The sequence below is a fragment of the Mustela erminea genome, chromosome X (assembly GCF_009829155.1).
Source record: "Mustela erminea isolate mMusErm1 chromosome X, mMusErm1.Pri, whole genome shotgun sequence".
Lineage (NCBI taxonomy): Eukaryota > Metazoa > Chordata > Mammalia > Carnivora > Mustelidae > Mustela > Mustela erminea.
This window is the reverse complement of record NC_045635.1, coordinates 64,589,921-64,603,125: the sequence shown is the minus strand read 5'-3', so window position 1 is coordinate 64,603,125 and position 13,205 is coordinate 64,589,921. Positions and strand designations below refer to the sequence as shown.

The 13,205-nt window shown below is 37.8% G+C and overlaps 1 protein-coding gene across 2 annotated transcripts in view; it reads left to right on the top strand.

Annotated features, from left to right (window-relative positions):
* The first annotated feature begins 532 nt into the window (after positions 1-532).
* Positions 533-13,205, top strand: part of MAGT1 (magnesium transporter 1) — a 79,772-nt gene continuing 67,099 nt past the window's right edge. The window contains exon 1 of one of the 2 annotated variants that reach the window (XM_032330517.1): positions 533-789. In XM_032330517.1, coding sequence (XP_032186408.1) covers positions 688-789 — 102 coding nt within the window. In that variant the 5' untranslated portion in view covers positions 533-687. Of the gene's footprint in view, positions 846-13,205 lie in introns of both variants that reach the window. The other variant, XM_032330518.1, reaches the window with a different exon arrangement.

Sequence of the window (13,205 nt, the reverse complement as noted above, 5' to 3'; positions counted from 1 at the left end):
TTCCCTTCCTCTCTCTCTGCCTTCCTCTCTGCCTCCTTGTGATCTCTGTCAAATGGATAAATAAAATCTTAAAATAAATAAATAAAAATAAAAATCTTCAGTGATATTAAGTGTATTTCTGCTTTCCTGCTTTTACTGTTTTCATCTTGATTTGAAAAACTTTAGAAGCAGAATGAGGGAATAAGATAGCTAACAATCACAGGGCTAGGCCCGAATTTTCTATAATATTACACAAACAAGGCGGATTTCAGGACCTCTAAATGAATGGGAAAGAGATTCTGTTTTAACAACCCGAAGCCATTTTAGACTCAAGGAAGGAACCCCTCCTCCAGCAAAAAACCCACAAGACCTCACAACTGCGCATGCGCCTGGGCAGGCGCTTTAAACGCCTCATCTTTCCGTACATGAAAGGGGCAGTTAATCATCTTTAAAAGACCAATGAAAAACCACCAGATTATCCTTTTTCTATTGGCTAACGGAGACCAATTAGAAGTGAACCGTGTTTTAGCGAGCGCCTAGGCGTAGAGCGTCGTGACGTACTGTGAAGGGTCGCCCAGCAGGGCTGAGCTGGACCAATGAGGCGGAGCAGGGGGCTGGTTTGCCTGTTCTCACGCCCTGCACTCAGACCCAGCCCGAGAAAACTTTCGTTGCTCTGAGGGAGAGAGAGAGAGAGACAGAGGAGCGAACATGGCAGCGCGTTGGTGGCTGTGGTGTGTCTCCGCAAACATGGCGGTGGCGCTGCTGCTCAGTTACGGGGTTCCCTCAGCCTCTGCCCAAAGAAAGAAGGAGGTGAGGACACTCTTTGCAGCAACAGGGGCTTTTCCCAAATAATGGGGCTTGAGAGGGTTTGTACTCCTTCCCATCCCCTTTCTCCATTCGTTCTGTCTTTTGGTGGCTCCAGTTTCACTTTAAGAGTTTTGAGGTTCGCGAAAGAAGAAAACTGTAACTCCTTGTCTTCTATGGAGGTAGAGCCTGAGAGGGGTGGGGTAGATGACAACCTGGCTTCTATAGGCCTGTGCATGTACAACGCGGAGAGTTTTCACACTACTTTGAGTATGGGCCCCATCAGGTGATAGGGCAAGTTTGACTGAGTTCCGGGAGTAGCATTTCTTGAATCTGTTTGCTGTCAGTAGGTAACTCCCTTATAGATGTATAAGAGCTATATTTGTATCATTTTTGCTTCAGGAATGTGAGAATTAAACTGAAAAGCTGAACTATGCCAGGTTTATGATATTGTCCAAATAAGTGATTCAAAACAGTTTACTGGGATGAAGGCTCTTAAACCATTTTCAATCATTTACTAATATCAAACATGCCAAGCACTGTTGTAGAAGCTTGGTATGCATAAGTGAACAATACTAAGATTCTCTCTTTGTGGAATTTACTGATTGTGGTAAGTAGAGGAGATAGAGTATTCTTTCCTTACCACTAAACGATCCAAGCAAAGAAATTTTAACATTGTGTTTTGAAACATTTATGACTAAGGGCCATATGCTGTTAGAGCTTTTAGGATTACTCACAATTATTTGTATTATTTATGCTCCCTGATTTTGTGGATGAAGAAAACCGAGTCCTAAACTTACACAGTTACTTGTTGCAGAACAAGAACTAAAACCCTAGGTCAGTCTTATGCTAGTTCCTGTACATTTTGTGCTGCTTCTAGTACACGACACTTGTACACACACTTTTAAAATATCATTTAGATATTTCAGCTTATCAAGATGAGCTGAATTTAAAGGAACCTATCTTTTCTGTTTCTGAATATTTGAACTATTTGATAAGAAAAAATAAGCCAGTAAATTAAAATGGATTACTTATTAGGTTGCAGAAAGTAAAACAAAAACATACAGTTTTCAAGGGTATAGCAAACAGGCTTTTTTTCAGAGGATTCCAAGATGTTTTTACATGTATAACAAGATATGGAGCAATACTTTAAATTTAAATACTTTAAATTTTATAAAGATACACTGTAGTCTTAAGAGTGGCTTTCTCTGGGTAGTTGGGATTGTTCATTAGGGGAACACTTCTACTTTTTACTTCATGTACTGGTATTATCTGAATTTCTACAGTAACCACTCTTTTTATAAATAAGAAAAGTGAAGGTTTTTAAAAAACCTACTGTTTTGTCCAGTTTAATTTTATTTATTCATTTAATCTTTCACTGAAGTAGAAGCTAAAGGGCCTAGCAGGAGATAGATTATTTTAAAAAGGAATCAGCAATAAATTACATGCTTTAAAATGGTTAACATGATATATTTTATGTTATGTAAATTTCATCTCAATAAAATAGTTTAAAAAGGAATCAGATTCCAAATCCTTTCCCATGGTGCCCACATTTCAGACCCTTATTGCTCTTACAAATCTATTGCAATACTGCCTAACTAGTTGTTCTTGAACCCATCCTTCCTAGTACTGCCAGAGATGCTAACATTAAAATCTGAAAACCTTTTCACCTATTTGGCAAAGTATGAAAGGGCTTATGTAGCCTGACCCTTGTCTGTTTCTTCCAGGTTTATCTCAGTCCAAGCTCCCCTATACAAGTCATACTGAATGACCTGCCTTCCTTGATCTTTCTGTATTCTCTTGCAAGTGTCTGTATTTTGCTGGAGTATTTTCATTCTCTCTTACCCCACCCTCTCATTCACCTAAGATTCGTGCTCTTTTTATTTTAAAGATTTAATTAATTAGTTAATTCATTTACTTATTTATTTGAGAGAGAGTGCACGCATGTGCACACAGGAGCATGCTTGCACCAGCACGAGGAGGGGGAGAGGCAGAGGAAGAGAGAAGGGAGAATCAGACTCTCGGTTGAGCAGGAGCTGGACAAGGGTCTCAGTCCCAGGACCCTGAGATCATGACCTCAGATGAAGGCAGATGCTTAACTGACAGGGCCACCCTGGTGCCCCTGAGGATTCCTACTCTGTAAGTCTTAGCTCAAACATTACCTTCTTCCTCAACCAGGGTTTTCCTGGTCCCCCCAGGTGAACTGAGATGAATTCAGCGCATTATATTATCATTGTTCATATATCAGTCTTCCCCCATTAGACTGTGAGCATCATGAATATACTTTTTTAAAAATACAAATACCTTTAAATTAATTTTTTTCTGGCACCTAGCAGTGTCAAAAAGAGCCTTGATAAACATGATATTAATTAAATAAATTAATAAATGTGTGTATATAGGTTCGGGAATCTGTTCTTTCACTTGCGGTTTGTTTAGGTTTTACAGCCTAAAATTGGAATTTATCATCGGTAAACAAAGAATTGATAGGATGGTAAACATGGATTAGTTTTTATCCCTTTCCCCTGTAACTGAGAATATTTTAGGCTGTTTGAAAAAGACTGCTGTGGGGCACCTAGTTTGCTCAGCCAGTTAAGCGTCCCAACTCTTGGTTTAGGCTCAGGTCATGATGTCAAGGTCCTGGGATCAAATACCACTTCCGCTTCTAGCTTCCCGCTCAGTGGGGAGTCTGCTTTAGGATCCTCTCTTTCCCTCTGCCTCTCTCTCCCTTCTCCCACCCTGCTTGCGCATATATATATATTTTTCTCTCTCTCTCTAAAAAATAGCCCCATTGGTTGAGTGTCTGCCTTTGGCTCAGGTCATAATCCAGGACAAACACCATGTGGGGCTCCCTGCTCAGTAGGAGAGTCTGCTTCTCCCCTCCACTCTTCTTATGCCACTCCCGCTTTCTCTCTCTCTCTCTCTCTTTTTCACTCTTCCCTCAAATAAGTAAAATCTTTAAAAAAATTTTAAAATTTTTAAAATTTTTAAAAATTTTTTAAAGATTTTATTTATTTATTTGACAGAGAGAGATCACAGTAGACAGAAAGGCAGGCAGAGAGAGAAAGAGAGGGAAGCAGGCTCCCTGCTGAGCAGAGAGAGCCTGATGCGGGACTCAATCCCAGGACCCTGAGATCATGACCTGAGCCGAAGGCAGCGGCTTAATCCAGGCGCCCCTTTTAAAAAATTTTTTAAAATATTTACAGAAGTATATTACTCAGATACAATTTTAACATATAGGTGTTCTTTTGTAGAGTACTTCATTTGGTCAATTTTTAAAAAAACATTTAAAAAAAAAATCCCAGGTCTATCCACCATAGTAGATGTGGCTTTAAATAGTAGGTTGATGCCTGGGTTTATAATCTTAAGTATTCCTTTTAAAAAGATACTTTTGGGGATGCTTGGGTGGCTTAGTTGGTTAAGTGTCTGCCTTCAGCTCATGTGATTCCGGGGTCCTGGGATCGAGTCCCACATCAGGCTTCCTGCTCAGCAGGGCGCCTGCTTCTCCCACTGCTTCTCCCACTAGCTTGTGCTCTCTCTGACAAATAAAAAAATTAAAAAGAAACTTTTCCTAAATTTATACAGTTAAAAATCACTCAAGTTCCTCCTGGTTGTCTATTGTTAAATGTAATGCCATCCTACTTACCTGATTATTTATACCTATAGTAGTGTTTTCACAGGAACATTGACTTATTCTCTAGTATTTATTCAGTGCCCTTTTATATGCCAGGCACAATGGTTTATATGCATTATCTATAATCCTCACAATAACCCTGCAGAGTAAGTATTAACCCATTTAGAAAGATGAGGGAAGAGAGATTAAGAAGAGAGGTTATTGGGGACTTGCCCAAAGAAGACAGCTCTAGAGACTGAGCTGAGATTCCACCCCTGGTCTGACTCCAAACCCAATGCTCTCTGCTAGGTCACAAAGACTTCTTTTGCAATGACTTGTTTTATTTTTTTATGATGAATTATATCCGTCTGTGGTAGAAGGGGAGTTGTTTGTCCTTGCATCTGTTGTCATTTTAGGAAGGCAGCGCGATAACCGTGAAAAAACATGGCCTTTGATAAAATGATCCATGTATCTTGATCTACTTCTGGGAATCTGTAATAGAGAAATAAAATGAAATATAGAAAATAGTGAATGCACATAACATACCAAAACCTGATTATAATAATGCTAGGAAGATAGATTTCTGCCCATTTATCATTTTTTTTTAAATCTGTAAAACTTTATTTTTTTAATTTTTAAAAATATTTTATTTATTTATTTATTTGACAGAGATCACAAGTAGGCAGAGAGGCAGGCAGAGAGAGAGAGAGGGAAGCAGGCTCCCCACCGAGCAGAGAGCCCGATGCGGGACTCTATCCCAGGACCCCGAGATCATGACCTGACCCGAAGTCAGCGGCTCAACCCACTGAGCCACCCAGGCGCCCAAAAAACAGTAAAATTTTAAAGAACGTATATGTTAATGCGACCCTAATGATCCTTAACCAGTTGCTGAGTCTCATTTTCCTTATCAGTAGAATGCAAAAATGCCTGTTTGCGTATTGTGAAAATTAAATGAGGGCTGTAAAGTGAAAATTAAATGTGGGCTATAACAGATATATAATGCCATCCTTTGCATGTAGAAGACATTAGATGAATATTAGAAAATAAGACTGTGTTCCTCTGCAGTAGTAAAATATTTTTTGGCTGATCTTTTTGTGATTTTTTATGGATATTCAGAAAATAGAATAATTTTGACAAAACAGCAATTTTGACTGCATATTTTGACAAGGCAGGCTGTTGTTGGAAAAACTTCTACATTTTTTGACATTGCTTTGAAATCTGACAAATGAAATTGTCACATGTTTAAAATCTCTGGTTCTCTTTTTTTGAGATTTTATTTATTTATTTGACAGAGAGAGACACAGTGGAAGAGGGAGAAGCAGGCCTCCCGCTGAGCAGGGAGCCCGATGTGGGGCTCCATCCCAGGACTCTGGATCATGATCTGAGCCAAAGGCAGACACTTTAAGACTGAGCACCCAGGCGCCCCTAAAATCTCTGTGATTCTTTAGAAAATGCCTTATTACTAAGAATCAAAGGCCCAGTAGAAGTTGCAAAACAAATTGAAGTACCCCCTAAAACTAAAACATCAAAGAGAGGGGACAGAATATAGTTTAGCCCTGTCCAGAAAGTAGGTGCACTGAGAATGGAACAGATGACATTTAGGGATTAAAAATTCCCTCTTCTCTGCTTGCTGTCTCCTTCATTTGTTATCTGCCAGATAATGTTTCCACATTTGCTCAGTGTCACTCTTAATTTAAGGATGGAGTTGGAAATGTATTGCTTAACCAGGAATCTTATTTTACAAATGTCTGAGAACTAGTGGATGATTAAGAAAGCTAAAAATACCAAGAATTTTTATAAATAAACCCTGATGGTGTGGAACACAGATACAATCAAATAAGTTTGGGGGTGGGGGAAGGGAGGTGCCTTTTAGAGTAATTCAGACTGATGCTGTTTAGCTTTATTACTTCTGAAATTCAGAAGAAATCTTAATGGCAGGGTCAAATTTGAGCTTTAAGTGATTATGTATGTGCTATTTTTCATGAGCAATATTCAGGGACAGTAGGAGAATTATAGTTGTTAAGACTTAATCTAGTTTACTAGAGCTAATTTAGATATATATTGTGCAGGAAGGTAGAGTGAAATCAAACTATTGTGTCATTGCCTTTTCTTAGCCCTCTTAATCGTTTATAGGCCTAAAATGTTCATCATACTTGATTATTGCTAATAGAATTAGAGATATTAATTGGCTTCCTGTTAGGATTATTTTGTGGTCATACTAATATAAATGTTTCAAGAGAACAGAGAGTACAAGCTTACTTAACTTTGCTGGCAAGTATTTTAATTGTGAATAATATTGCTGTTTTGTTTTGTTATGCTTTGTTTTGTTTGAGTCAAAAATAAATAATGTAGTCCAGGAAGGAAATTGATTATGAAAGTCCTTCCTTATATATTTAATGTTTTTTCATAGCAAGCCTATATTTTGTTTTGGATAAATATATCTAATGCAGATTAAAAATTGGATGGATGTATTTTCTTAAATGTTTAGTAAAGCTGTTAGTAGAAAAGTATTTGCATTGAGTTGTTTCCAAATCAGTTGCTATTTTTAGTTGCTGAATAATTCGTTTGATAAACCTCTTACTCTTCTGTACTATAGTCCTTTGTGGTTCTTAACTTTAAAGTATTAAATAATAGAAGGTCATAAAGGATATGGGCAACATTTTAATCCTTTTCTTTTGAAGGTTATGTCATTGGAAGATAAAGGGATATCTGGGGAGTGCAGAGTGTGACTTAGTGAAGATGCTGTAGAAAAACAAAATTTTTATTTCTGAGCCATAGCTTTCAGTACTCAAACAATGGGTTCATGACAAAGAATGAAAGGTATCCTAAGGAAGATGGTTTTTCAGTACTAGAGGTTTACTCCAATTAAGAAAGCTTTCAACTCAAATGGAATAAATGAGAAATTCCTTTATAAAACCATATACTAGGGGCACCTGGGTGGCTCAGTGAGTTAAGCCTCTGCCTTCGGCTCAGGTCATGATCTCTGGGTCCTAGGATCAAGCCTCGCATCGGGCTCACTGTTCAGCGGGGAGCCTGCTTCCCCCTCTCTTTCTGCCTGCCTCTCTGCCTACTTGTGATCTCTGTCTGTCAAATAAATAAATAACATCTTTAAACAAATACATAGAGAAGACAGAGGACTAGTGAAGGAAGTGGCTAGGTAGGACTTGTACTGTAAAAACTATAAAACACTGATGAATGAAATTGGAGATGACACAAACAGATGGAAAGATATTCCATGCTCATGCATTAAAAGAACAAATGTTAAAATGTCCATGCTACCCAAAGAAAGCTATAGATCTAATGTAATCCCCATCAGAATAATAACAGCATTTAACACAGAACTAGAATAAACAATCCTAAAATTTGTATGGAGCCACAAAAGACCCCAAATGGAAAACACAATCTTGAAAAAGAAAAATAAAGCTAGTGGTATCACAATTCCGGACTTTGAGTGGTATAACAAAGCTATAATAATCAAAACAGTATGGCACTGGCACAGAAATAGACACATTGGTCAATGGAACAGTATAGGAACCCCAGAAACAAACCCATAATTATATGGTCAGTTAATCTTTGACAAAGGATGCAAGAATGTGCAATGGGAAAAAGACAGTCTCTTCAACAAATGGTGTTGGAAGAACTGGACCATGTTCTTACATTGTATACAAAAATAAACTAAAAATAGAGTAAGGACCTAAATGTATGACCAGCAAAGTGTTAAATCCTAGAAGAGCACAGGCAGTAAAGTCTCTGACATTAGCTTTTTTTCCTTAGATATGTCTAGAAAATATGTCTGACATTGGGCAACATTTTTCTAGATACATCTGAGGCAAGATAAACAAAAGCAAAAATTAACTGTTCGGGATTCATTAAGATAAAAAGCTTCTGCACAGCGAAGGAAACAATCAGCAAACTAAAGGCAGCGTACGGAGTGGGAGAAGATATTTGCAAATGACATATCCAATAAAGGATTAGTATCCAGAATTTATAAAGAATTTCTATAATTCAACACCAGAAAAACACAAATAATCCAATTAAAAATGGACAGAAGACATGAATATACATCCCTCCACGGAAAGATGCTCAGTATCACTGATCATCTGGGAAATGCACAGTGAAACTACAATGAGATGTCATCTCACACCTGTCAAAATGGCTAAAATGAAAAACACGAACAAGTGTTAGTGAGGATGTGGGGAAAAAAAGGAACCCTTGTGTACTGTTGATGGAAATGCAAACTTGTGCAGCCACTGTGGCAATATGGTGGTTCCTCTAAAAATTGAAAACAGAATTACCATATGATCCAGTAATCACACTACTGGGTATTTACACAAAGAGTACAAAAACACTAATTCAAAAGGATATGTGCATCCCTGTGTTTATCACAGCATTATTTACAATAGCCAAATTATGGAAGCATCCCAAGTGTCCATTGATAGATGAGTGAATAAAGAAGATGTATATGTACATATGTACTGTAGAATATTATTCAACCAAAAAAAGAATGAAATCTTGCCATTTGCAACAATGTGGATGGAACTAGAAAGTATAATGCTATGTGAAGTAAGTCAGTCAGAGAAAGGCAAATACCATATGATTTCATTCATATGTGGAATTTAATAAGCAAAACAAAGGAAAAAAGACAAACCAAAAACCAGACTCTTTTTTTAATAATTTTTTATTTTTAAAGTTTCTTTTCAGTGTATCAGAATTCATCGTTTATGCACCACACCCAGTGCTCCATGCAATACATGCCCTTCATAATACACACCACCAGGCTCACCCAACTTCCCACCCCCCACCCCTTCAAAAACCCTCAGATTTTTTTTCAGAGTTCACAGTCTCTCATGGTTCATCTCCCTCTCCAATTTCCCCCAACTCCCTTCTCCTCTCCATCTCCCCATGTCCTCCATGTTATTTGTTATGCTCCACAAATAAGTGAAACCATATGATAATTGACTCTCTCTGCTTGACTTATTTCACTCAGCATAATCTCTTCCAGTCCCGTCCATGTTGATACAAAAGTTGGGTATTCATTCTTTCTGATGGAGGCATAATACTCCATAGTGTATATGGACCACATCTTCCTTATCCATTCGTCCGTTGAAGGGCATCTTGGTTCTTTCCACATTTAGCAACCATGGCCATTGCTACTATGAACATTGGGGTACAGATGGCCCTTCTTTTCACTACATCTGTATCTTTGGGGTAAATACCCAGGAGTGCAATTGCAGGGTCATAGGGAAGCTCTATTTTTAATTTCTTAAGGAATCTCCACACTGTTTTCCAAAGTGGCTGTACCAACTTGCATTCCCACCAGCAGTGTAAGAGGGTTCCCCTTTCTCTACATCCTCTCCAACACACGTTGTTTACTGTCTTGTTAATTTTGGCCATTCTAACTGGTGTAAGGTGGTATCTTAATGTGGTTTTGATTTGAATCTCCCTGATGGCTAGTGGTAATGAACATTTTTTCATGTGTCTGATAGCCATTTGTATGTCTTCATTGGAGAAGTGTCTATTCATGTCTTCTGCCCATTTTTTGACATGATTATCTGTTTTGTGTGTGTTGAGTTTGAGAAGTTCTTTATAGATCCTGGATATTAGCGTTTTGTCTGTACTGTCATTTGCAAATATCTTCTCCCATTCCGTGGGTTGCCTCTTTAAAAAACACTCTTAACTATAGAGAATGAACAGGTGGTTACCAAAGAGGAGGTAGATGGGGGATGGGTGAAATAGGTGAAGGGGATTAAGAGTACACTTATTCTGATGACCACTGAGTAATATATAGAATTGTTTAATCACTATGTTGTATACCTAAAACTAATATAACACCGTATATTAACTCTACTGGAATTTTTTTAAAAGTATCTCAATCATTAAGATGTTACATTTGAGTTATCTAAAATATATCATATTCTTCAGTCATTCCAGAGAGATCAGGTAGTGTTTAATTATTAGGAATTTTGTATTTTTTTCCTGTTGTTCATCATTTGAATAGCTTAATGTTTATTTAAATTCCCTATGTTATGCATAGGTATTTATAAAACATGTAGTTCCTGCCCTTAAGAATGAGAATGTATAACAGTAGTTCTGAAACTTCAGTGTCTATAAAGAGTCACTTGGGTTACCTGTTAAAATTTCATACTCTTGGAACCTACAGTGGACTTACTGAATCAGATTTACTAGAGGATGAAATCTGGAAGTCTTAACATCTAACAAGCTCCTTTATACCAGCCACACTGGTAGAAACTTGGGTCTAGAAAGTTTAGTACCCATTATGCTGAGGGCTTGCTCTGGGAAGTTTTGGTTTACTTTATCGCCACATTTATCTTTTATATTGTGTTTTGATCAGTAATGAATTAAAAATTGACTATATAATAAGATGATAAAAACTTATATTATACTGTGAAAATTCTTTTCAGTTTCCAGCAATGGTTCTCAGTGAGGGAGGAGGGGAATTTTGCTCCTTGGGGTTGGTTATCTGGCAATGTCTGAAACATTTTTGGTTGTTGTAGTTGAAGGTCGGGGTACTACTGGCATCTGGTGGGTGAAGATGAGGGATGCTGTTCAACATCCTACAATGTGCAGGACAACTCTAGACAATAAAGAATTATCTGGGTCAAGATGTCACTATTGCCACTGTTGTAAAACCGTTGTTTAGAGTGATCTGTTTCCTCCATATCATTGTTCCACAAATCTTGTTAATTATTTGTTTTACTAATCTTTTGAGAGTGTGTATATTTCTCTGTGGGCTTAGAGTCTGTGTTTGGTTTTCCATTTGTGACATACTCGTTTTATGGCTCTTACTAGAATTATTTTGAATGTGCTACAAAACTAATATTTTGCATTCTTTCTCTGTTGTTCATAGGTATACTCAGGAAATTTTTTTCAGTATAGGCTGAATTCAGCCATGCTTTAAAGGCAAATCATGCATTTTTACAATCCATGTTACTGTTCCCTTCCTGGGAAAAGCAAGTTCAATATTTTTTAAGATTCTATTTACTTATTTATTAGAGCAAGCGCATGCATGTGAACAGGGACAAAGGAAGAGGAAGAGAATCTCAAGCCGACTCCCTGCTAAGCACGGAGCCCAACATGGGGCTTGATCCCAATGACTCTGAGATCATGACCTGAGCTGAAATCAAGAGTCAGATACTTAACTGACTGAGCCACCCAGGCAACCCGAGTTTTGATGGTTTTTAAAAGTATAACTATTAATCCTTTGTCAGATACATGGCTTGGAAATATTTCCTCCCACTCTGTAGCTTGTCTTTTCCTCCTCTTAACATGGTCTTTCCTAGAGGAAAAAAAATTTATTTTGGTGAGGTTATCTTTTTTTTTTTTCTTTTTTATGAATCATGCTTTTTGGCTTCAGGTCTAAGAACTCTTTCCCTACCCCAAGGTCCTGAATGTTCTCTCCTAATTTTTTTCTGAAACAAATTTTTTGGAATAAGCTGTATGCCCAGTGTGGGGCTTGAACTCACAATCCTGATATCAAAAGTCACATGCTCCACTGACTGAGCTGGCCAGGTTCCCCTTTTTCCTTTTTTCTAATTTTCATAGTTTTCATTTTTATGTTTAAGTATATAATCAGTTTGACTTAATTTTTGTATAAAGTATGAAGTTTAGTTTGAGATTCCTATTTTTGATAATGGATGTCCAATTGCTCCAGCACTATTTGTTGAAAAGACTAGCCTTGCTTTACTGAGTTTTTGCACCTTTATGAAAAATCAGTTGTCTATACTCAGTGTAGGTCTGTTTCTGTGCCATTGATCTATGAGTCTATTCTTTCATCTGTACCACTCTGCCTTGCTTACTATAGCTGTATAGTAAACCTTAAAATCAGGTAGAGTGATACCCCATTTTATTCTTTTTTAAAAAGATTTTATTTATTTATTTATTTATTTACTTCTCAGAGAGGGAGGGAGAGCACAAGCAGGGGGAGCAGAAGGCAGAGGAAGAAGCAAGCTTCTGCTGAGCAAGGAGCCCCATGTGGGAATTCATCCCAGGACCCTGGGATCATGACCCAAGCCAGAGGCAGGTGTTTAACTGACTGAGCCACCCAGGTGTCCCCTCCCATTATTATTCTTTGTTTTCAAGATTGTTTTAATACTCCAGCTTCTTTATAGGTGTGTTTTGTTTTTATTTTGTTTTGGTTTTGAGAAGCAAAATCTTGTACAAAACTAACTGGGTTAGGGGCACCTGGGTGGCTCAGTTGTTAAGCGTATGTCTTCGGCTCAGGTCATGATTCCAGGGTCCTGGGATTGAGCCCTGCATCAGGCTCCCTGGTTGGCAAGAAGCCTGCTTCTCCCTCTCCCACTTCCCCTGCTTGTGTTCCCTCTCTCACTGTGTCTCTCTCTGTCAAATGAATAAATAAAATCTTTAAAAAAATAAACTAACTGGTTTAATTCAACATTCTTTGGAATCTTTGGCAAATGAAATGTTTTATGATTTTATATTTTGTTTATTAGTATAAATAAGTAATTCACATCAACAGTGTAGTATCCGATTAAATCTCATCATGAAATAATAGAATTTTAAGAATAATTATTATCAGGCCCAATTATCAGATTTTATTTTTAGGTTTCTCACATTTTCTATATGCCTCTGCTTGTTAGTCTTTGTTTTAGGTAAGTTGCCTAGTTAAAAGGAACTTCAAGGGGCACCTGGGTGGCTCAGTGGGTTAAACCTCTGCCTGCAGCTCAGATCATGGTCTCAGTGTCCTGGGATTGAGCCCCACATTGGGCTCTCTGCTCAGTGGGGAGCCTGATTCCCCCTCTCTCTCTGCCTGCCTCTCTGCCTACTTGTGATC